Raw genomic sequence first — 26,122 nt, 5'->3', positions numbered from 1 at the left:
CCGCAAACAGAAAAATGGACCCGAGATACCAAACTGGTCATGGAAACAGCGGACAGACCATTCGAAGCGCAACACCCGATTTTGGCAAGGCAACCATCTGTGACACGGCCAGGAACTTAAAAGGACATCAAGTGATCTTTGTGGCCAGGCCAGGGACCAGGAGATAACAATTTCATTGGAAGGATTTCCCCTCACAGTCGAACAGAAGAACTACGTCAATGGTTTTGTGCGCTCCAAACACCCACCGGTCGTAGCGGACTCTGGAAAAACGTGCCTCATCATCGTCGCGCTGCACTCGAGCTGGACAAAGATAAGATCCACATGGCAACACATGGTTATAAACGGATCAGTTGTGGCTCCCGCTCTATCAATTACACTGACTCTCATAGCCGGGGCATCTATAAAAGTCTGAAGTGAGTTTTCCAAAACTTGAAATATAGTAAGTTTGTTATGTGTTCAGGAGACCAGGACTCATCGAAACACCAGAGTCGGAGTAAACTTCGAGTCGGATGAAACTCTGGAAAGTGTTGGCCTAATGATGGCTCAATCTGGAAAATCCCCTCTCGATCTTGAAATTTCCCAAAGCACTGCCCGAATCACTTATATTTGACAACAAGCATTCTACCACCACCCATATTCCCAAGGACCACCGAAGGAAAACTTTAATTTAATTCATTTCTTATATCTTTGTTTAAATAAAAAGTTCGCCCGTTCACATATACTCAAGAACAAGGGAACTTAACGTTGTGAACCGATAATATAAAATACAGGGGGGAAGAATTTAATAAAAATAAATGGAACGGATGATTCATGGCTGTGAATCATTGTAATTGCAAGAACGGGAGAGTGTACGCCCCATCCCCTCCTCTCCGTCCCCCGCTTCTTCTCCTCCATTTTATTTATTTTCATTCTAGACGTCTTACCGGAATAGACCGTCGAAATATTATTATTCTTACTGATTTTTCTAGAATTCTAATTCATTTTTTGTATTCTGCTATTCTGAAGCTATTAAGGTAAGAGATGTTTAAGGATATTTTTTAACAATTTTTTGAAAAATTAACAGCATCTATCGTAATTACTCTAATTAACCGGTATTTCCTATATTTAACTCAAAATGAGACCTAGTCTTGAGGAGTTCTGAATTTAATGATAGATTCTCAAAATTTTGTAGATTGTTGATAATTATTGGCCTTAATCGAACAAAATATATGAAAATCGTATAATTTTGACACAAAAAACGACTTTTTAAAAAAAAGAGTGTGTCCATTGATTGCGTTTTCTTCAAAAACTAAGTTCGATAAAATTGATTCATTTGATCCAAAAACAGCTGAAAATGCAGACAACCGACATTCTGTTTCGGAATTCTGTTTTTTTCTTCAGTTCTTCAATTTCCCATTCTACTTTCAGAAGCTCCATTTAAGAAACCCGACGGATTCCATGAAGAGCTGATTCCTTTCATGACAATGATCAGCCATTGGGACGATCTTGTTGAAAATTTGACTCTGGACCGTTGAAGTGTTGTGTTCTCCCACCAAGATGAGGATCCAATGGAGAATATTAAAGACTTTGAGCCAGTTTTCATTCATAGTGATGGACAATTCAAGTCAGTCTTTGTTGAGACGGTCTTGAAACATTAGTGAGTTTTTTTTTGAGATAAAATTCTTTATTTGTTGTAACAAACTTGCAGATTAACACTCAGAGTTTCGTTTTGAAGTTTTGAGTTCCGCGTCGGAAGGAGTGATCCAACCCGCCACTGTATTCAAGGGGTTTGATCCCTTCATCTTCAACGTGTGCGCTGAGTGCCGTACGTTCAACGCAAGACAAGAACTTCAAGAAGTGTCACCTGGAATGGTACAAATCCGTGAGTTTTCATTTTTGATGTTTCATCTACAGTACCGGCCAAAATGATATCATATTTTGCTTTCAGTTGAAAATGTCCAACTTTCAGAGTGTGTCATGGTAATACTAACTGTCCCACAAAACAATTTTTTATAGGCTCGAATAGAGCAAGAATAGAACTTTATTTTTGTAGTTGACAACTTTTTGATAACTCCGCCCACTTTTGAGATACAGGGCTAGAGAACACGCCGAACGAGGAGGGCGTCTCGCTTCTCTGCGTCTCTCCCCCTTCTCTCCCTCACTCTGCTCCATAGGTACCTATCTTTAAAGGCGCATATCTCAAAAGTGGGCGGAGCTATCAAAAAGTTTTCAACTACAAAAATGTAGCCCTGGTTTTGATCTACAAGCTTCTATCAATTTTGTAAAAATTTGAACTTTTATTAACGCAGTTGGCGTCGTCAAAGGAAGTTAAATTTCAGCAACAAAATTTTTTTTACTAAAAACTGATAATTTTCAAAGACTTATATCTCAGAAACTAATGACGCTATTCAAAAAAATCAATTTTAAAAAATGTAGCCCGGTTCTTGATCTACTTGACTATATTGTATTTTGTAAAATTTTCACTTTTAAGAATACCGGGACCCACTTTCAAAAATGAGCAATTTCTGTATAAAAAAGTTGTCAACTACAAAAATGAGGCTCTACTTTTGATCTGTTCGATCCATGATTCGTGGGACCGTTAGTTTTACTATGACACGTTCTCAAAGTTGGGCCTTTTTAACTGAAAAAGGCAACATATGATATCTTTTTGGGCGGTACTGTGTTAATTATTCAATTATTTCAGCCCTGGCACTATGCTTGATCTATAGGGCTCACTTTATCCAAGCCCGAGCAAGAAAATTCTATGATTACGATGTGGTACTACTCAAAAAGAGCATGGAAGGTCAATCCAAATGATGATGAAGACGGCAGTTCCAAACGAACGAATAGTTATGTGCTTTTTTTCACATTTTATTTTACAAAATAAATTTTTTCCTGTGAAACCTTAGTGATTGAGTCTATGAATCATTTGGAAAAACAAAAAAAAATCGATTAAAATGATTGAAAAAGTGGGGAAAAAAAGTATAAAAAACGAGTAAATTGGAAAATTTTTCCCCATGAAAAATTGAATTTTTGGGAAAAATTTGAAATTTTTTCTCAAAAATCCTATATCCCTGAAAAGAGGGGCCCTGAGGGGCCGGCCCCTCATTTGACAAGTATGCTTTTCATCCGCCTTCGTGCTATATACCCGGCAGTTTGTCCTCATTTTCCATAATCCGTTCGTCAAGGAGCTTTTTCATGGAAAAATATAGCAAAAATCGGCTGAAAATAGCTAGAAATTCAAAAATTTTGAGAAAAATGCAGAGACAAACAGAAAGACATACTATTCGAGCGTCCAAATGTCCCAAAATTCATCACAAATCACTAAAACTATATGAAAGCATCTGGACAATCTGTCACCACCTCCAGGTGTCCGGATGTTAAATCTGACTGAAAATGCTGAAAACCAGCTCAAAACATCTGGAATTATAGCATCAAATCTATCCGGCTTTTTTTCAGATAAAATTACTTCCCCACAGTTCTGTCGGACACAGAATAATAAAAATCGTATTCTCTCCCTCTCATAAGTTTATCAGACTGATAACAAAATTAATAAGATAGGGAGAGAGCACATAAAATCAAGAGAGTGTTTAGAGAAGCAGAGAGCAAACATGCCACGCCCCTCTCCTCTTCACCTTCACTAATTTCATTATTACTTCATTATTTCAATTAGGCGTTTTACTGAATAAATGCCGAAAAACTATGTATCTGATTATTTTTGAATTCTAATTTTTTTTCTCATTATTTTGGTTTGCTCTGGAAGTTTTTGGAGGTAAGCAATTCGGAAAATAGGGCAATTTTTCAACAACTATCAATTTCAGACTCGTCAACGACAAAATCAGCAAAACTGTAAAATCAGAGACAGAGGAAAAGTGGAAGTTCAAGACGATGATGCTTGGGAGATCATCAAGGTAAATATTTTGATATTATATAAATTTATAAGACAGTATTTTTTTGAAAACATTACTCGTTCCCTTAATAGAGTCTTGATTCCGACGCAGTAAAGTCCAAAGTAGTGATAAGGTCAGTGTAAGACGGTCACTGTAATAACTTCCCAAAATACTACGGTAGTACTCGTTTAGCTGTGACGTCATTTTTGAGGTGCAATACCATGATGACCGAGTTGACGGATCCTAGGCCACGACTGCCCTTTTTTATACCAAATTAATAAGAATATTGGAGTTTTAGTTAGTGTAGTAATTTGGTCATTCTAGTGTAGTTTGTCAGTGTAGTTTGTCACTGTAATCGGTTGGTCTTCTCACACATATTTCTAAAAACTTTCTGAACTATGACTCTGGATTCAAGTGCTTAGCAATTTAATTTAGTTTTACGATCTCGGGTGTCTTAAAACATGAGTCTTCATTAAGCCGCTTTATATAATATTTTACTGTTTATAGGTTGAAAATGGTCTTCGTGCATTGCTGGGACCTGTTAGACGTGCTCATCCCGGATAGGCACGTCGCCCAACCGCCCAAGTCAACGCCTTTCTTATATTGTCGGCGGCTTCGGCGCTCAGTCTCTGTTGCAGAATATTTCGCCAGGAAAGGGATCACTTTGGACAGCCCCCATTGTCGGGTCGTAAGACTCGACAATGGGAATGTTTTTCCCCAGTGTCTTCTCTAGCTCGAATTCTGAACAATCAGTTCTGAACAATTTCTTTCTTTTCCCGAATGAAATTTTGTTGAAACACGTCTTATATTTTTTTTTCAGGCTTCATTTGACAAATGAATGTAGAAATTAAGATTAAGACTGTATATGTGTCCAACATATGTGGTCAAGTTTTTGATCCTTATCATGCTGATGTTCTTTTAGTCAATTCGACTTTTACAACTCCACTTTGATAGGGTGTCACTACTTTTCTAGCACTATCACGTTCAACTCAAGTTTTACGTTTTCCGAAAAATTTGGAAATCGATCACTTTTTGACTTTGGTCTTTTTGGGCCCTTGACCATTGTCACGTGAGAAAATAATCATACGGTAGAGTCCGGGAATAGTACGGAGAGTCTACGCGATGATGATGACTAATTGATACCACGAGCTCCGCCGGGCTGTTCTCAAAATTCTGCATAAATGTCATCAATAGGACTATCCTCCTGATAATACGTCATTTCTATCGTCACTTTCCCTATGATTCGACGATCAACATTATCAGTTGGCTACCAGCCGTTGAGGTGTCACCCGTAAGAAGAAGTCGATGGCTATTAACCAACAATTGAGCAGAACCTTTATCAGGTCACGACTATCGGCTCTTAAAGAGACTTCTTCCTCAGGTTAACGAGTCGAACCTGCCGAGCAATAAACATCACTGCTACCTTTCTGAAGATTTGCCTTTCGCAAATCTCCGTATCCGGATAAATGAGAACGAGAAAATTTCAACGAACTCGGCTGTTCGAATTCTGATGTTTTTATTTTTTAGAATGAATGAATTGTTAGTTGAAAACACGTCATATATTTGATTATTTTTCAGGTTTCATCCGCAAAATGAATGTTGAAATTAAGTAGAAATTAAGTAGAAATTAAATTGAAATTAAGGTGAAATTAAGGTTAAGAAATTAAGGAAATTAAGGTTATTTAATTAAGGCTAAAGACTGTATCTGTTGCCAACATAGGTGGTCAAGTTTTTGACCTTTAATGTTCTTTCTAGTCAGTTCGGCTTTTACAACTTCATTTTGATAGGGTGTCACTAATTTCATAGCACTATCACGGTTACCTCAATTTTACGTTATCCGAAAAAAATTGTCAAACCGGTCACTTTTCCTTTAAAAAAAACCATATTTACTTACAGATGGCTGAGGTGATGGACGAAGAGACATTGTTGGGCGAGGACTCGCGACCCAAACCGGACCATTGAAAGCCAGCTCGAGAGGATGCAGGTCTCAATTGAGCGAGCACTCCGGAAAGTTATCGAGACGCAAGGACAACTACAAGTTGCTTCACTCAAACGGAGAGCAGATCCGAAGAAAATGCGCAAATCGTCCTGAGTACCGATGCAAGACACTGACACCAGCCGAACGGTAAACACGAGGGTCATTGTCGACACCCTTTATTAATTGACTTTGTTCAAAACAATTACTAGAAAACGGGAATTTCTCACTGACATTTTCAAACTTTTCACTGAATATCGGAGTCCGAATCAGACATTTCACTCTGGGAACAAGTTTTCCATTTGTTTTCGCTACATAAATCAATTTTTTCAGATTGAACGAAAATCCAATCATCGTCACGGTGAAAGTCACCTCAATCAGATGGTTCGTCATGGAGTATGCGGAGAAAAGAAAAAATAACTGTTTGTAGTACCAAAATCTATTGTCTTCTCATTCTTGCCAAGAATTTTGAATTAATAAATGAATTGTCGCACATTGCTTAAACAAACACATAAAATGACACGATTCCGAAATATTACACCTGAGAAATATGGTTTGAGCGCGACATTCTTTAGCAGACAATACTGAAAACTGTTGAAAGTTCATCACGAAGCACAAAGACATCTGGACAGACAGATACACAGACCACCAGACGGACATCTGGACAATCTGTACCCGACTCCAAGTGTCCGGATCTCTTTTCCGTTACATTTGACTGAAACTGTTGAAAATCAGCTCAAAACAACTGGAATTACAGCATAAAATCTATCCGACTTTCGACTTCCCTTTTCAGAAAACAGATATTTCCCCACACAGTTCTGTTGGACACAGAATAATAAAAATCGTACGTTTTCCCTCTCATAATGTTATCAGACTGATAAGATAGAGAGGAGTGTGCACATAAAATCAAGAGAGTGGTTAGAGAATCAGAGAGCAAACATGCCACGCCCCTCTCCTCTTCACCTTCACTTATTTCATTATTACTTCATTATTTCAATCAGGCGTTTTACTGAATAAATGCCGAAAAACTATGTATCTGATTATTTTTGAATCCTAATTATTTATTTTTATTATTTTGCGTTTGCTCTGGAAGTTTTTGAGGTAAGTTATTCAAAAAATTGGCTCTATTGGCAAAGAATGGTCCCAACCGCAAAGAATGGTCCCAACCGCTAAGAATGGTCCCAAAATTTTGGGTGACACGAATTTCAGAATTGAATAGTCCCTACCGCAAAGAATGGTCCCTCAAAATTGATACGAAAAACTTTTCACCATTCTCTTAGGCTTAGGTTTCTTAGAAATTGGAGAAAAAATTGACAAAACCGGTTGTTAATCGTATTTTTTGAGGGACCATTCTTTGCGGTTGGGACCATTCTTTGCGGTAGGGACCATGTAATTCTTTGGGACCGTTCTTTTATTTTTTGGGACCGTTCTTTGCGGTTGGGACCATTCTTTGCCAATAGAGCCAAAATTTGGTAACTTTTGCAAATTGGCGCTTAAAATTGATTTCTGGCGACCCTGATCAAAAAAAATTTCTTTAATTTTGATTTTGAAACCGAATGTTTTAAAAAATCACTGAAAAATGAAGCATTTACTGCAACTTTCAATGATTACGACGTTTCGCAACTAACAAGAATTTCAAATGTCCGTTTTCCGTATTCTGTCTATATCTACCGTAGTCTCTAACATATATTGAAGTTTCGGAAGCTTTAAATTAGGAAAAACTGTTTAGTTGCAAAATGACGAGACCAAAATCGGAAATTACGAAACTCCCGGTTTTACATTATACAGTACCGCTCAATAGGATAGAAACTTTGGCCGTTTTCAGTTGAAATCTGGAAAGGACTCCGTCGGAAACCGAGCAAGAAGAACCGATGGACACCGAAGCCGCCCTCGAACAGCTCATGGACCTGGAGGAGGACCCAGTATCACCGGTGGCCATGAAAATGAGGCAAGCTAGCGAAGAACCCACAACTGGCAGCACATCCGAGATGACTGAATCTGGAGTACAGAGTGACTCCAGAGCTTCGTCTCGTGCTCCCAGCCCAGCAGCCTCCGAAGTTCAAAGCTCCGTCCCCAATCTCAAAGATGCCAAGGAAGATCAAACGGCATTCGTGGAGGACGTCCGACGCATCAACGTCGCCCTGTCAAGAGCAAAGGGACAGGTTTTCGTGCTTCTCAACAGGAAGGCCGCCGAGACTTCGAAAATCTGGAATCTCTTCTTCTGTTCTGTTAATGTTCGACACACAAGAAACAGCCAGTCGTAATTATATAAGTATGTGTGAGTTTACCCATTTAAAAAGGGGTATAAGCTAGTATCTTAAGTTTTTTTGGAAATATGTATTAGGTTTCAGGACCAGGGTCGGTCCTAGCATAAGGGGGAAGGTGTAAGGAATATTCATATTCCTTAGGCCTTGCCTGTATCTTACGTCACCCATTCCCGGGATCAAACCCGGAACTATTCATCATTTGGGAAGGGCTCAGATATTGCCTTTTCCCTCTCCGGAAAGGGCACACTATCTCCTCCTTTCCAGGAGGCATCCAAGCTAGAAGGGATTAGGATTCCTCAGAGACTGTCCAGGACAGATCACTGATACCCTCTTACAGACCAATGCTATTTCTAACCATTCCATCTTACAGACGCTTCTCATGTGTTTCGTCTCTCCGTCCCCTCTCCCTCTCTCATGATCTCTCCGGATGCCCTTTGAGCCCAGCCGACATTCCATCCCGCCTCCTGGAGCCCACGCACCGTGCCCTCCACTGCTGAAACACTCTCTCGCCGACCGGCTGCTCCTGTATTTCCGCCTCCACATTCCACCGGGACTATAAATACCGTCTAAACCTTATCTCGAGGCTTCTCCTCGATCCTCATCCCCCTTTATCTCTACCCAATCATCCAAGCTCGACCATCTAATAAACCTGTACTACAATCAAAACCTGTTCTCATTTATTGGATGAAATTCAAGGATATCTCCTACCTGAAAGCGGGCGGCAAGAACATGGAGACGATGGTTCAATCTGGAAAATCCCTTCTCTCGATCTTGGAAAAAAAGGAATATTTTAATTTAATTCATTTTTTATATCTTTGCTTAAATAAAAAATTTTTTTGGAAGAATTTAATAAAAATAAATGGAATGGATGATTCAAGGCTATGAATCATTGTAATTGAAAATAGCGGGAGAGCGTACGCTCCCTCACTCCCTTCCTCCTCGTCCCCCCTTTCTTCTCCTCCATTTTATTTGTTCAGCATTCAAGACGTCTTACCGGAATAGATCGTCGAAATATTATTACTTTTACTGATTTTCTTTGAATTATAATTTTTTTTGTGTTCGAAGCCATAATTTCTGGAATTGAATTTCTTCTATAAATTAAACTGTATTTACGACCATTCAAGGATGTTTGGACAAAAACTATTTGGACACAAGGTGAGTAATTGAATATAACTATATTGAGAGCCCCATCAGGAAAATAATCGTGAGTCATTTTTGATGGACTTTTGAAAAAAAAATTAGACAATTTCCTACATTTTGAGTCTAAAACCACCGAATTCTATTAAAATTTTGCAAAGTTACGGACTTTCGAAAATTTTCGAATTTTTCAAAACCTCCAGGTTACTGTATCTTTATCAGTTCAGCTCCAAGTTTATCAAAAACTATATTTTTAAACTCAGTTTGTTGAGATCTTCCAGAAAAATATAATCATGACTAGGTTTGATTCAAGTTGTGTCCCACCACGAAAACTACAGTAACTCGGTTTTTTCGTGTCGAGCCCAAGTTTACTATAAACCTAGTCATGATTATACTTTTCTGAAAGCTCTTGACACGCTGATTCTAAAAATTGAAGTTTTTGGAGACATTAGAGCAAAACCAATAGAAGCAACACTCGTAGTTTTGACCTATTTTATCTATTTTCCAGCATCAACGACAAATCGGATAATTTCCCAGAGCCACCCGCTGCAAAAAAACGTCCAAACCATACAGTACCATCGTAAGTTTTTCTTAACATATTTTTTAACCTCTTGATTTTTGAATTATTTCAGAATTGGATGGAAAATCAGGCACGCAAAGCAGTGTTTTCGGTCGAGTCGGAAAGCGTTGAGATACTGAATGACCCTCCAAACGATTAAGTTTAATTTGTTGATTTTCATATTTTATCATTTAAAATAAATATCTTCCTGTAAAACCTTTGTGTTTGACACGTCCCGGAGCCTGTCGGTACTACCGTCAGACACTGAAAACAGTAAAAAATTGGATTTTTGAGCTGAAAAACTTGATTTTTGACCCGTTTTTTTTGACTGAAAATCTTTTTGAAGTAGAAACTAATGTTCAAAATGGAAGGCGTCAAAGGCGCACCAGATACAGTTTATAGAGGTTTTTGAACTTCTGAAAGTGGTAAAACGCGTCAAAGGCACGCCAGACGGTCAAATTCCGCGGAATTTGGCACAAGATGAGAAAACACGCTGATTTTTCAATTTTTTAAAATTTATTTTCAGAATTAAATTCCCGCTTCTAATTGGCTTTTCAGAAACAATTACTACACCAGAAGAACCAGTAATATGAAATACAGGGGAAAAGAATTTAATAAAAATAAATGGAACGGATGATTCATGGCTGTGAATCATTGTAATTGCAAGAACGGGAGAGTGTACGCCCCATCCCCTCCTCTCCGTCCCCCGCTTCTTCTCCTCCATTTTATTTATTTTCATTCTAGACGTCTTACCGGAATAGATCGTCGAAATATTATTATTCTTACTGATTTTTCTAGAATTCTAATTTTCTTTTGTGTTCTGCCATTTGGATGCCGTTGAGGTAAGAAGTCATTTCTATATTCAAAAAAAAACATCGGCCGTATTTACTCTAATAGACCAGCACACTCTAATTAACCTCTACTTCCAATAATTGTCTGAAACTGCAGCCTTGTCTTGAGGAGTCCTGAATTTAATGTTACACTTTTTAAGTTTTGTAGATTTTTGATAATTATTGGCGAAAATCAAGTTTAAAAAAAAACCGACGTTTTAAAAATTGAAAAGTTAATTTTCACAATAAAAATTAGCTATTTTCCTAAATTTGTTTCTTTTTTTAGTGTTGTGTTCTCCCACCAAGATGGGGATCCAATGGAACATATTGAAGACTTTGAGCCAGTTTTCATTCATAGTGATGGACAATTCAAGTCAGTCTTTGTCGAGACGGTTCAAGGTCTTGAAGCATTAGTGAGTTTATTGTTGAGATAAAATGCTTTATTTGTTGTAACAAATTCGCAGATTAACACTCAACGTGTGCGCTGAGTGCCGTGCAGTACCAACCAAAATGATATCATATTTTGCCTTTTTCCCGTTGAAAATGTCCAACTTTGAAAGTGTGTCATAATAAAACTAACGGTCCCACAACACAACTTTTTATAGACTCGAATAGACTAAGAATAGAGATAGTGGAGAAAGGGGAGAGACGCAGAGAAGCACGACGCGCTCCTCTTTCCGCACACTCTCACTCTCTTTTTTTTCAAAAACGCGTTTCTCAAAAGTGGGCGGAGCTATCAAAAAGTTGTCAACTACAAAAATGTGGCCCTGGTTTTGAACTATAAGATGAATGTAAATTTTAATTGTTTAGGATTAAAATATTAGCGTGGCGTACCTCTCAAAAGGTTATTAACTTTGGGTGTTTTCATTGGAAAAAGACAAACTTTGACAGTATATTTCGGTGTCACCTAAATGTCCGACAAACTCAATTTTGTATGGGTTAGGCAGATCAATAATAGCACATCATTTTTGTAGTTGACAACTTTTTTGTACGGATACTCCCTAAAAAGTTATGGTTATCTTAAGACGACAGCTCTTAAATCACTATTGTTTGCACTGGACGATTTGAGGGAGAAATTACTTTGTCGATATATAACTTGCTAGGGATTGCTAGTACAAAAAAGTTGTCAACTACAAAAATGAGGCTCTATTTTTGAACTGTTCGATCCATGATTTGTGGGACCGTTAGTTTTACTATGACACGGTCTCAAAGTTGAGCATTTCCGGTACTGTGTTAATTATCTAATCATTTCAGCCCTGGTACTGTGTTTCATTTGCCGATCCCATTTTGTCCAAGCCAGAACAAGAAAATTCTATGACTACGATGTGGTACTTCTCAAAAAGAACATGGAAGGTCAATCCAAATGATGATTCAGACGGCAACTAAACGAACGAAGTATTAGGTTTTTTTGCTGACTTTCACATTTTATTTTACAAAATAAATGTTTTCCTGTGAAACCTTAGTGGTTGAGTTTATGAATCATTTAAAAAAACTAAAAAAATCGGTTAAAATTATTGAAAAAATGGGGGTGTGGGAAAGCGCATCTCATCTTATGACTCATCTTTTATAATTGATATATCGAGAGAGAAATGTCGAAAATGTTTTCACTTTTCATTCGCCTGGCAGTTCCTCCTCATGTTCGATAATCCGAGCGTCTAGGAGCTTTTTCATGGAAAAATATAGCAAAGATCGGCTGAAAATAGCTGAAAATAGAGCTAGAAATTCAAAAATTTTGTTTAAAAAAGGACATCCGGATGCACCACAGACAAACAGAAAAACAGACTATCCGAGCGTCCAGATGTCCCAAAATTCATCACAAATCACTAAAATTATATGAAAGACATCTGGACAGACGGATACACCGCCCGACAGATTACTGTACGGACATCTGGACAATCTGTCACCACCTCCAGGTGTCCGGATGTTAAATCTGACTGAAAATGCTGAAAACCAGCTCAACACATCTGGAATTATAGCATTAAAAATTTTCCGAATTTCAATTTCCAACCTTTTTCTGATAAAATTACTTCCCCCACAGCTCTGTTACACAGACTACACCAGAATAATAAAAATCGTGCTCTCGCCCTTATAATGTTATCAGATTGATAAGAGAGTGAGAGAGCACACAAAATCAAGAGAGTGGTTAGAGAAACACAAAAGAGCAAACATGCCACGCCCCTCTCCTCTTTCTTCACTGCTCTCATTATTACTTCTTTATTTCAATTAGACGTTTTACTGAATAAATGCCGAAAAACTATGTATCTGATTATTTTTGAATACTAATTTTTTATTTTCATTATTTTGCTTTGCTCTGGAAGTTTTTGAGGTAAGCAATTCGGAAAATAGGGCAATTTTTCAAAAACTATCAATTTCAGACTCGTCAACGACAAAATCAGCAAAGCTGTAAAATCAGAGAATGGAGAGACAGAGGAAAACTGGAAGTTCAAGGTAAATATTTTGATATTTTGTCTATTTATAAGACAGTATTTTCTGAAAACATTAGTCGTTCCCTTAATAGAGTCTTGATTCCGACGCAGTAAATTTTAATGTAGTAATATGGTCCCTGTAGTAATTTTGTCAGTGTAGTTTGTCACTGTAATCCTTTCCCAGAATATTACAGTAAGACTCATTTTACCTGTTTCGAGTGACGTCATTTTTGAGGTGATGGCCGAGTTGACGGATCCTAGACCAAGACTATCCTTTTTATATCGAATTAATAAGAATATAGAAATTTTGGTCAGTGTATTAATTTGGTCATTGTAAAATGATGATCAGTGTAATATTGTCAGTGTAGTTTGTCACTGTAATCGGTTGGTCTTCTCGCACATATTTCTAAAAACTTTCTGAACTATGACAATCCCCACCCGAGAAACACGACCGTCCCGCCTGGATTCAAGTGCTTAGCAATTTAATTTAGTTTTACCATACTTGTCATCGGGGCCGAAACGGGCCGATACGGGCCGGCTTGTAACTCGCGTCAAAATGAACATTATGAGCTGAAAAATATACCAAAATGTAGATTTCGACGAGTTCTATGTCCGTGACCTACTACGGGCCGGATGTCTATTCGTTAATATGCCGCGGGCCGGGAAAAAGTGCCAAAAAACGCGAAAATGGCCAAAAAAGCCATTCTAGCCCGGCCCGCGGCATATTAACGAATAGACATCCGGCCCGTAGTAGGTCACGGACATAGAACTCGTCGAGATCTACATTTTGGTGTATTTTTCAGCTCATAATGTTCATTTTGACGCGAGTTACGAGCCGGCCCGTGTCGGCCCGTTTCGGCCCCGATGACAAGTATGAGTTTTACGATCTCGGGGTGTCTTAAAACATGAGTCTTCATTAAGCCGCTTTATATAATATTTTACTTTTTATAGGTTGAAAATGGTTTTTGTGCATTGCTGGGACCTGTTAGACGTGCTCATCCCTGGATAGAATGAAGTCGATCATCATTGCCTCTCTTGTCGTCTTGGCAATCGCCGCTTCCCCGGCTAATCCGAACAAGCCCACTTTTTTTCGGCAATTCCTTTTTTAGATTATATTCTCAGTATATGCCTCCTCGTTTGTGAATTTTTAAAAAATTACCATATTGCCATTTCCCTCCCAAAAATTTTGAGTTTATTTCTGTGTGAAACCAAAATAGGATGTTTTATCGCTTACAATGTTTCTGACGTACTGTATGTATAACGTATGAGATGTTTCTGATTCCACCTGCAGATGCTCTGCTGTTATTAATATAGTGTAGGTGACTTAAGTCGTAAAATATAAATTAATATACAGTAGCGAGCATAAGTGAGTATACCTCCATACTTTTATATGTATCTCAGCTGAAACTAGTCCGTTTTGCATAAACTTTTTTTTGAAATGTAGCTGAAATATCCAGTAAAACTGACAAAAGTTTTTTGTTTGAAGTTATCAACTGATTTCTTTGATAATCGATTTTTCCTGATCTTGATTTGAAAATCCGGAAAAAAACTTTTTATTTTTGAACTGGACCCTATGATTTTTTCAGTTCAAAATGTTGAATAACGTTCATAAAAACAAAATATGATTTCAAAATGCTTTTGTGAATCTTGATCATCGTGCTACAGCTCTAGATGTCCAAAATGATATGCTTGATTAAAACGTTATAACTCATCGTAAAAAGGTCCAATATAGCCAAAAAAGGCGGGAAAAGATGTGTATTATATTCCAACTTTTACCCAATTTTTCATGTTTTTGAGTATAAAACAGTGACGACTCGCAACTAGGAGTTGAATCTTATTTGAAAAACAACATTTTTTACTTTTTTCCAGCTAATTTCAGTTGTTTAGGACTACCAAATCTTGATGAATTGAAGAAATATAAGAAAGACCAAGCTATGGTGGTAATTGATGACTTAATGACGAAAATCGACCAAAAGTCTGGTATGGAGCGACTTGTCTCAGTATTGGCCCATCACTATGATATGACCGTAATGTTCCTACTTCACACCATTTTCTACTCAAAAGTTATAAGAAATCTCCGCCTCCAAGCAAGTTATATTATTCTATTCAGGAATAATTCTGATAAATCGAGTGTCCGTTGTTTGGGTTCCCAACTTATGCCTGGTGGCTGTTTATTTTTTTGCTAATCGACCTTCACAAAAGTTGCCCGGACGAAATTCGGTACCGTGATAACATACTTCCTGGAAATATTACTCATGTCTTCGTCCCGAAATAAGTGTCCCCATTGGGATTTGAAGACTTTCAATGAAATTCTCGCTCTTTCTTCCACTCCCGACAAAAATGCCCGTATTGCCCTAATCAACTCAATTCCTGACCAAAAGCTAATTTGTTTGGTAGAGCTGGTTTATAACGTTTTGAAAGGAAAAGTTCAAATTTCACAAAAGAACGTTCGACGACTTCAACGCTATTCACAAGACTTGCGCCGCCTATCAACACTCCGAAATATTGACGAAACTCGCGAGTTTCTTGTTCAAACTGGTGGTACTCCAATTGCTATCCTTTTGCCAGTTCTAATTTCTGCCGCCTCTTCTATTCTGGAACATGTCCTACAATAAATACGTACTCCTATCTGTGGAAGAACATTAAGATTTGGTCAAAAATCGAAGCCCTGCGGATGACTCAGTCAACAAAATATTGGAGGCTCCTATGGAAAATGACGTTAAACTCTCACTTTTGCAACAGCAAATATCATCTTTGGTGAAAAAGAGGAACAATGAAGCAAATGCGGTAAAAGAAGCGGAAAAGAAGAAGGAAGTGGAAAAACAACCCGAATTCGATGAAAACCTAGAAGACGATGTTTTCGCGGATGCTTCCAGTAACTTTGATGATGCTGCCAGTAATCACTCAGGCAGTTCAGTTGGTCCTATTCCTGCGACTCCTTTACCCGTCATTCCACCTTCAATCTCTACCATAGGAAAGATAATAGAAAGTAAAACCAAACTTCTTAATCACTTCAAAAGACACCCGAATTATTTTAAAATTGGCAACGTAACCGGACTGGTGCTTTTCTTTTGAGTTTGCTATGGAAGTTTTTGAGGTAAGATATTCGAAAAATTTGATAAAATATCAGAGAAACTGTCTTCTTATCAACATACTTTCCGGCTTAATCATATTCCCACTAGTATGTATACGGACACATGGAAAAATTGACTGTAATTCATAGTTTGTCTTTCACCTTGTAAATGCGGTTTAAATTGAATACTTTTTTTTCAAAAATATCATAAATGATCAAATAATAGCTCGAATGATTGCTATTTCAAACTGACATTCTTGAAAAATATAACCATCCGGCCGGATCTTGGCGTTATACAGGTTCTGTGGTTATTTTTCCAAATTGGTTATATTTTTCATGAATGGAACATCTATGAGGAGCAAGTTATCAGCGTTTTTTGTTTTATGTGACCCAAGCAACCTACTGACAGAGTTACAGCCTTTTTTTCGGTCTAATGCACCACATTTTAAGTTGTTAACTCCCAAATCGTTTTGGTAAAGGACACACATCTCAGTTAAAAAGCAACAAAAAAATTATAAACAGGAACTTCCCATTGACTTAATTCCCTAAACTTCACGTTCTGAAGTTGTACAAACCTTTGCTGAAAGATTTGTTCTATTCGAAAATAACTTCAATCCAAAAAGTAAAATTTCACTTTGAATCTCACCTGTCTTGTTCACGAAAATCAATATATTTGATTCTAAATGTGGATCAGAGAATTACTACTTGTTTAATCATTGCAGTTATTATGAACGTTGATTTGTCTAATGGGAGCGCAACAGAAATGTGTACAATTAAGAAACGAAGAGAAAATTTGACCTTCTCAATGATGCCCAGCCAGTTCACAATGCAATCATGTGATATCTGGAACTTCAAATGGATAATGAGAAACATTGAGGATAAGACAAGCAACGTTCCAAGTAAAATGAGGAAGCAACAATACCACTTTTTATTTTGTTGAATCTCAAAACAAGTCTCAAATTCTAAAATTCGTAATTCTAATTCTAAAATTCGTAATTCAAATTCTAAAATTCGTAAAACCAAAATAGGATGTTTCATCGCTTACAATGTTTCTGACGTACTGTGTGTATAACGTATGAGAAGTTTCTGATTCCACCTGCAGATGCTCTTCTGTTTTTGAATGGTCATAACTCCTGTTTCTTTGTTTCTATTTTTCTTATTTATCTCTTCTTTTTGTTCTTTCTGGATAAACTATTTTTCTCCTAAATTACTAATGAATAACAAATGAACTATTTTAGAAAGAAAACAAATAAGCTTCACTCTCAATTCAAAATTATTAAAAAATTATAAACAGGAACTTCCCATTGAAAAGCGGAAGACGATTCTAAAAGTAAGGACAATGCAGGCAAATGTGAGTTGCGGTTAATTGGGGCAGTGGGGGAAGTGCGCTCTATGGATAACATTTCTGAGTAGTCATTTTCAGCATGTCGCCTCTTAATTTCACTCACTCTTTTGATGTCATCTCCTCGATCTCTTCCCTCGGCTGCTCTTCTGGCTCCGCCCTTTTTTCTCTGATCTCGACTTTTTTATCTCAATAAATCTATTCTACTTGAACTATTGTCTTATGTTTATTCAATACACTGTAGCCCACAAGAAATTTGTGGGACAAGGACATTTTGAAACTAGACATTTGGCAACGTTGACACTTTTTTGTAGTGACCTGTCTGAGCGTGACATTCTTCAGCAGACAATACTGAAAGTTGTTGAAAGTTCATCACGAATCACAAAGACATCTGGACAGACAGATACACAGACCACCAGACGGACATCTGGACAATCTGTACCCGACTCCAAGTGTCCGGATCTTTTTTACTTTAAATTTGATTGAAAATGTTGAAAACCAGCTCAAAACAACTGGAATTATAGCATAAAATCTATCCGACTTCCGACTTTCCTTTTAAGATAAAAAGATATTTCCCACAGTTCTGTTGGACACAGAATAATAAAAATCGTACGTTTTCCCTCTCATAATGTTATCATACTGATAAGAGAGTGAGAGAGCACATAAAATCGAGAGAGTGGTTAGAGAAGCAGAGAGCAAACATGCCACGCCCATCTCCTCTTCACCTTCACTTATTTCATTATTACTTCTTTATTTTACTCACAATTCTAGGCGTTTTACTGAATAAATGCCGAAAAACTATGTATCTGATTATTTTTGAAGCCTAATTATTTATTTTTATTATTTTGCGTTTGCTCTGGTAGTTTTGGAGGTAAGATATTCGAAAAATTCGATAATTTTTGCAAAGTTGCCGCTTAAAATTGATTTCTGGTGACCCTGATTCAAAAACATTCCTTTAAGTTCGATTTTGGGACGTTTCGAAACTAAATGTTTGAAAAAATCACTGGAAAATGAAGAATTTACTGCAACTTTCAATGACTACGACGTTTCGCAACTAACGAGAATTTCAAACGTCCGTTTTCCGTATTTTGTCGATTTCTACCGTAGTCTCTTGTCACACCTAGTTGGTATTTATTGGATCCTACAGATCAAAGATAGAGCTCCATTTTTGTAGTTGACACTTTTCCTGTACGAGCACTCCCTAGCAAGTTACGTATCGTCAAAGTAATTTCTCCCTTAAATCGACCGAAATTGTGCGATTTTCGAGCTTAAAATGACCGTAACTCTCTAGGGAGCGTCCGTACAAAAAAGTTGTCAACTACAAAAATGGAACTCTATTTTTGATCTGTAGGATCCATAAAAAATCTACCAGGTGTGACAATCAGAATCATTATGACACACTCTCAAAGTTGGCCAATTTCAACTGAAAACGGCTCAAATTCATATCTTATTGAGCGGTACTGTATATCTTTAATATTTAATTGTATAGGTTGAAAATATGGCTCTCCACTATTGGGACCTACTGGATGTGCTCATACCCGGATGGACCTTTAAGGATATCAAACAAGCTACAGAAGCAATGCAGTTTTTGGGAGAGAAAGATGAAGACACATTCGCCCAATGGATACAAAAGTATGTTTTTCCTCTTGTCATGAAACCAGTCGGTTAACGCAGCCTTACGGCTGCTCAACCTCCTTTTCTACACCGCACGTGTTGAAAATTTGAAGAAATGAATTCATTTGAAGAATGAAAATGTTCTATAATTATTTCCCCCGTGAACTCCTATTTTCCTATTTCGGAAACAAAAGCCACTGAAAGGCTTGAAAACCACGTTTTTTCACCTAGTGACCTAGTCGAGACCTATTCAAACTAAAAAAATAGACGGGCATCATTAAGAGAAAATTTCTGATCTTTTGGTCCAAATTTGAAGAAAATCGGTTCAGTAGGAAGGGCGGTAGGATCGGCGACAGACAAACAAACATACAGCCGTTTGCGTTTGTTAATAGTAAAGATTCCCGAACATTTATCTAATTTCAATAAGAACAGTTTTGGAAAATTCAATAATAAACTTTGTCACTACATTCCCTGCTTGTGGTGAATGATTTTTACTTTTAATTTTCAGTTTTCGAAAAAATTGTTTCGAGTAGTATAGTAACTAGGAGCAAACGTTTCCATCAAATCCCAAAAAATCTTACTTTATTTTGAGTTTTGAAGTCCTCAAAAGAACCGGACAAAAAGGTATCAACTTTGGCTGTTTTCAGTGGAAAATGACCAACTTTGACAGTGTATTTCGGTGTTACCTGATTGTCCGATAAACTCAAGTTTATATGGGTTAGACAGACCAATAATAGCACATCATTTTTGTAGTTGACCATTTTTTTGTAGGGACACTACCATGGAAGTTACAGGTAAAGAAACCCATTACTCCCTGAAATCGACTAATTTCAATGCAAATTAACAAAATTTTGGAGATTTTCACTTTGACAATCTATAACTTTCATGGTAGTGTCCATACAAAAAAATGGCCAATTACAAAAATGATGTACTATTTTTGCTCTATCCAACCCATATAAACTTGAGTTTATCGGACAATCAGGTGACACCAAAATACACTGTCAAAGTTGGTCATTTTCCACTGAAAATAGCCAAAGTTGATACCTTTTTGACGAGGTCCTGAAAGATATGGAATCCAGGCGGGACGAAAAAGTGACTATAAAAGCCCGTCATAAACACTGAAAATAGTTTTTCTCGGTTTGACACTTTCATTCCAGTCCTTTTTCTTAATTTGTGTGATTCCATTGGAAAATCTTTCAGAAAAGCATACGTACTTACAGAGACCAAAGCAGGAGACACCATCCAAAGACAGCGTTGTAGGACACTGACAGCGGCAACACGAATGGGCTATGCAGCCAAGATGGGAGTGTGCTTGAACTGTAAGGGATATTATATTTCTACAATATTTTACTGTTTATAGGTTGAAGATGGTTTTCGTGCATTGCTGGGATTAATTAGACGTGCTCATCCCCGGATGATCACGTCGCCCAACATCCGAGGTCAATGCAATTCTTTCGACTTTGGGACCATTCATCGTGGCTCCCCGCAACCTTGACTTCACATTCAGAAGCAAAATTGAATGGCTTGAGGCTTAGTACGTTTTTCCCCCTTTTCCCCTCATTTGGAAAATGGTTTTTCTTACTTACAGCCCCTACAAGTACCGATTCTACAGCCGCAGATATGGTCGCTTGGTGTCAATCGCGGAGTACTTCAGCTGGAAGGGAGTCGCCTTGGAGAGCAATGGAAACGTCTTCCCCCAATGCCTTCTGTGGTTCGAATTCTGATTATTATATTTTTTAGAATGAATGAAGTGTTAGTTGAAAACACGTCTTGTATTTGATTATTTTTCAGGTTTCATTCGTCAAAAGAATGTTGAAATTAAGGTCAAAACTGTATATGTTTCCAACATAGATGATCAAGTTTTATGATCATGTTGACAGTCTTTCTAATCAGTTCGACGTTTACAACTTCGCTTTGATAGGGTGTCACTCATAACACTACCATATGTAGCACTATCAACTCAAGTTTTGCGTTTTTCGAAAAGTTTGGAAATCGGTCATTTTGGTATTTTGGTCCCTTGACCTAGGTCATAATAATCATACGGTAGATTCCGGAAATAGTTCGGAGGGTCTAGACGATGATGATGACAAGTTGATACCACGGGTTTCGTCGAGTTGTTTTCAAATTTCTGCATGTGTCATCAATAGGACTATCCAGTTTTCTAGATTAGTTCTCAGAGCGGGTACATCTTCATTTTTGAATGAAGATCATAACTCTCCCTGTGTGTAGCGACATTGTCTGAAGGTCAACCCCTCTAACACTTTTCCTTTAACGATGTATTTATTTATATACCTAAATTTCTTCACAATAAATGTTTATAAGAAAGACAACTATCACGATTCTGGAAAGTGAGAACAATTGAGACCCTTTTTAACATTATGTATTTCAAAAACTATAAAAATATAGATTTCGACTAATGGCGCCGCCGCTAATCAACCTCCTCGTACTTGCATATTTACGGCCCGGCCCGGGCCGGGCAGCTAGAGAATTTTCAAGGCCCGGCTTCAAATAGAGGCACCTATTTTTTACCAATTTTTTTGAATTTTTTTGAAATTTTACATTAAAAATTTCAATTTTTGATGCATAACTATCAAAAAAAAAAGTCGAATTTTTGAAAAAAAATTCAAATTTTCGTTCAAAATTTCAGTTCAAAATTTTCAGCCGGGCCGAGCTGGGCCTTGGAAATTTTCGTCACGGCCCGGCCCGGTCCGGCCCGTTGCAAGTATGAACCTCCTCCTTTCTTTACTCAGCAAGGGCGCCCCACTGAACATATTCCAATGAAGAGGGGGACATTTCCCTCATTCCATTACTATTTCATCATGTATTCCCCCCTTTAAACGACCGATTGCTGTTCTACCCCTATTTTTGAGTGAGAGAGTACATAAAATTGAGAGAGTGATTAGGGAAGCAGAGAGTGTGGAAATGACGCGCTTCTCTTCTCCACTACCTTCATCATTCCTCCTCTTTACTTATTATTCTTGGCGTTTTACTGAATAAATGCCGAAAAACAACTATTTGATTATTTTTGAGTACTAATTACTGATTTTTATTGCTTCGGAGGTTGTCAAGGTAAGTTATTTGAAAAAAGCGGTGAATTTCGCAAAACTCAACGCACATTCTCCACTAGCCAACGCTCTCCTCGCCAAACTGGAACAGACGAATGATGATGCCGACGCTGTTCTCCATGATTTACGTCTTCACAGAAATGCGTGTAGAATGTTTGTTGATACCGGTGAGGAGGCACTGATTGCCTCAAAGTTCGTCCCAGCTGGTGGTGTCATTTTGGAAATGAATGGGCTTGTGGCGCTGCAGACAGAATTGGTAAGGCCAGCTGGTGGAGGAAAGTTCATGTTCCGCTATGACGGATTGTCATCAAAAAGGAGAGACGCAATTTGTATCGACACCGAAAAACTTGGGATAGATTCGAAATTCACGAGAAGATCTTGTAATCCAAATAGTGTTCTAAAACGCATTTTGGGATCCGAATCAACGTTGGGCATTATGATGGTTGCTACAAAGACAATCAAAAGAAACGACGAAGTCACTCTTCCATTCGACTCAGATTGGAAGGATTCTATGGTCCCTTTGAAGTGTGTCAAGCACACTTCGGATAATTCCGTTTGCCCCTTGGAGCGCAGTTGTTTGGAATCTGTGGAAAATATAGAGAGGGAAGAGTCAAATGGATCCGAAATTTGTGAAAAAATGACGGTGAGTTTTGGGTCAGTGTCAGTTGCTACACTGAATAAATTGATACAGTTACTAAAGTTCTCCAAGCTGTCCAACCAATTCGAAAACAGCATTTTTCTCTGAATTTGAAATGACAACGTTTGAGTCAAAGAAGTAGACAAAACCTGAATTCAGAACAGTTCATTTCAGTGTCGTGACAACAACATTTCTGAACAACCAACTAAAAAACTTTCTCAACATCGTCCAAAATCCAAAAACGTTCCAACACCATCAGCTTCCGGAGCAGCTTCTACTGATACTTTCGTATCAAAAGCTCAAACTCTTCGTCGTCTTCGAAATCATCGTCAACTCAAATCTTTGAAAACTCCGACAACAACGACCACTGCTCGTCGCAACATCAAGAAATGTGAGTTTTCGCCTGGAATTTTCTGAAAAAGTAAAAAAGTGATAGTTTTGTCACTGAATTGAATTATTTTTTCGACATCGTTCCTTCCTACCAGTTTATTGTTTCAATAGAGTTTGGACACATAACTTGTGTTTGAAAAAATTGTCTTTTGTTTATTTGTCTCTATGTCTGTGCGTCCGTTGTCCTCAATAGTCAGAACGGCGGTGCGAGTCTAAAGCATTCGGAACGAATCTAAAACATTCTCAATCGTCAGTCTAATGGTCATCCACGTGTCACCTACCATACTGCTGATAGAAAAATTGTTATACGAACGTCTAAAAGCAATTCAATATTGACGGACCCCAGTATCCGGTAAACTTGACTAAAGTTTTCTGATGTCGCCGTTTCGTCGATTGAGGACAACGGACACAGACATACAACCAGGTATACCCTTTTCTGCGAACATAAGTTATGTATTCGACCTTCTGATGATTGGACTGTTGGCGATGCCGCCTCCCTCCCCCAGAATTTATCAATTTTTTTTTATTAACGCGGGAATCTTTTTTAGTCTGGTTTAATACAAAAAGGTTTGTCTCCTGAATTTTTGACGGTTCAGCGACTAAAATACTTTTAAACTAATAGGTTGGTGCATAAGTTTCTTTCTTTTTTTTGCACACATAATGAGAAATGTAGTTGGTTAGTATCTATAAGTCATTGTGATTATACCAGTGACTTGACGCCCGTCATCTGCCTAATTTCAGCGGCAGACAAGTAAAAACACCCGAAGAACCCTTTTTTGGTACTATTCTTCGACTCTAGTTTTTTCCTAGTGAGAGTTGACAAGAATGGGTGAACTGTACGAAATTAAAACAGCAAGGAAATATATTTATAAAAAACAAATAAAAACATTCCAACAAAGCAACGATAGTTCAGTGCAAGTCCCTGAAGAAAAGCGAAGATCGGCAGTTTAGGGAGGTGCAAATATTCTCGATTTTTCTTTGACTCTAGGTAAGGAAATTGGTCAAAACTGTTTCAATTGAGTAGATTAGACATTGATGTATCTAAATTCACTCTGTTGTAGATCTTCACGTGATTTGTCTTTTTTCACGGGAAGCGTGAAGTCTATAGAATCTAAATAACTTGATTTTCGAGTTACATGAAGCCTACAGCTCGTACTTCTGAATCAATCCACTACATATTTGCACAATTTTAGAGCAATGCACCTACTGCTGATTACTTGTAAAAAGAAAAAAAAATTTGGGCTTAAAAACAGTCTCACGGCTCAGAAAAAGAAGTCGAAATTCACACCCTCAAAAAAAAATTTATGCACCAACCTAAGATTTTACCTATTTCAAAGTTCGATAGATAAACAGAACCCTTTCAAAAAAACCAGCGAAAATTCTTGAGAAAACGTACGAGATCAAATACAAACTTGTCCTAGACGGAGCACAAACAAATCAACTGACAGTATCATTCTTTAAAACCACTAAACCATCAAAAAAGGCAAGATGGAAATGGGAGTACTCATCTAAAAGTTTTTAGATTCCTTACTATTAGTAGTTTTCATACTGATCAATAGTAAAAAAAATTATGACACTACCAGGGATTGAACTCTCGTTGCTTCGATTGCCGCGCATCCCTCTTTATCACTACACAGGTAAAGCGCGATGGATCCATTGTGGGTCCATATGCGTCCATATCGAATATGGATCCACATAGGATCCCTAATGGGTCCACATTTAAAACGCGGATCGCGCGCGGATGGAATATGGATGGGGTGGATGGCGGTCGCCCTCGAGTTTCCGTGGATGGATCCATATGGATCCATAATGGATCCATCTGACACGCGTGGATCCATATGGATCCATAATGGATCCATCTGACATACCCACAGCATCCGCGCGATCCGCGTTTCATCCATAATGGATCCATCGCGCTTTACCTGTGTATGCCACAGTGGCGCGGCCGTGTGTTTCATTGCAAACGGTTCAGTACAGAAAGCGCTAGAGTCGGCGACATACAAATTTACAAACAGATCTAGTGAATATTATTAGTAAAGATTATACGAATTTAGTTGAGTTTCATTGAATTCACGGAAACTTACTCAAAAGCATTTAACTCCGAAACAAATACATAGATTGTTCGATTCCTAATCGTTGAATGTCGGTTTCATGTATTTTCTCTTTCGAAACTTTGTCTTTATAATCCAAAATCGGAGTAACTCGTTCTTTGAGTTAGTTGATAGAAATTGTTCGGTTGGGTATCCCTCTTTTTCATTCTTAGCGAACCCTAAAATGTTTCACAAACAGGATGATGCACAAATCAAACCTCGAGATTTGCACTCTCGCATATTTCTCATCTGGATACAGGCGGAAAGTTCGTATCAGTTCCCTTAACGGAGTATGCAAATCGTATTTTCTAATAAGTTATTTTTCTCACGCACGAATAACCAAGATTTTTGATGACTAACTTTCACTTTGTAGTTATCTGTAATTTAATAATTCCAGTTAATTCTGTTTATTGGCTAGTATTTACAAAAAAAACCTTTTTAAAATTTTGTTGAAACTTTTCTTATTTTTCATCCGTGTTGAGAGTCAGGTCAAGTCACCGGGAAAACTCTCACTATCAGACTTGTCATTTTCTTTGTAGAATCTATCGAATAAGCCGAAAAATTTGCAAATTTTGTAGAGCCAGTCGGGAGTCATTCCATGCGACGTCCACCTCACCGCGTAACTCGCTTAAAACGCAATATTATGATATTTTTTGGCCATTTTTGCGTTTTTTGGCTCTTTTTCCCGGCCCGCGGCACATTAACGAATAGTCATCCGGCCCGTAATAGATCACGGACATAGAACCCGTTGAGATCTACATTTTGGTATATTTTGAGCTCATAATATTGAGTTTTACGCGAGTTACGCGCCGGCCCGTGTCGGCCCGTTTCGGCCCGTTTTGCAAGTA

General features: G+C 37.8%; 4 protein-coding genes across 4 annotated transcripts; all 4 read left to right on the top strand.

Annotated features, from left to right (window-relative positions):
* Window positions 1-1,547: 1,547 nt before the first annotated feature.
* Window positions 1,548-4,433, top strand: GCK72_003104 (uncharacterized protein; the record flags this gene model as incomplete). The annotated part of the gene is made up of 5 exons (XM_053723816.1): window positions 1,548-1,636; window positions 1,722-1,861; window positions 2,684-2,757; window positions 3,801-3,890; window positions 4,377-4,433. 5 exons carry the CDS (start codon window positions 1,548-1,550, stop codon window positions 4,431-4,433), a joined length of 450 nt encoding a protein of 149 aa, XP_053592461.1.
* A 4,537-nt stretch (window positions 4,434-8,970) lies between these two features.
* Window positions 8,971-11,125, top strand: GCK72_003103 (uncharacterized protein; the record flags this gene model as incomplete). The annotated part of the gene is made up of 4 exons (XM_053723815.1): window positions 8,971-9,002; window positions 9,757-9,828; window positions 10,924-11,050; window positions 11,102-11,125. 4 exons carry the CDS (start codon window positions 8,971-8,973, stop codon window positions 11,123-11,125), a joined length of 255 nt encoding a protein of 84 aa, XP_053592460.1.
* Window positions 11,126-15,318: 4,193 nt separating this feature from the next.
* On the top strand, window positions 15,319-15,678 carry GCK72_003102 (uncharacterized protein; the record flags this gene model as incomplete). Its single annotated transcript, XM_053723814.1, has 1 exon — window positions 15,319-15,678. The coding sequence occupies one exon, from the start codon at window positions 15,319-15,321 to the stop codon at window positions 15,676-15,678; it is 360 nt and encodes a 119-aa protein (XP_053592459.1).
* A 3,298-nt stretch (window positions 15,679-18,976) lies between these two features.
* GCK72_003101 (uncharacterized protein) lies at window positions 18,977-23,211 on the top strand (the record flags this gene model as incomplete). The annotated part of the gene is made up of 4 exons (XM_053723813.1): window positions 18,977-19,110; window positions 20,293-20,411; window positions 22,220-22,800; window positions 22,969-23,211. The coding sequence occupies 4 exons, from the start codon at window positions 18,977-18,979 to the stop codon at window positions 23,209-23,211; spliced, it is 1,077 nt and encodes a 358-aa protein (XP_053592458.1).
* Window positions 23,212-26,122: the final 2,911 nt, after the last annotated feature.

The sequence above is a fragment of the Caenorhabditis remanei genome, chromosome I (assembly GCF_010183535.1).
Source record: "Caenorhabditis remanei strain PX506 chromosome I, whole genome shotgun sequence".
Lineage (NCBI taxonomy): Eukaryota > Metazoa > Nematoda > Chromadorea > Rhabditida > Rhabditidae > Caenorhabditis > Caenorhabditis remanei.
This window is presented reverse-complemented; position numbering and strand designations above follow the sequence as displayed.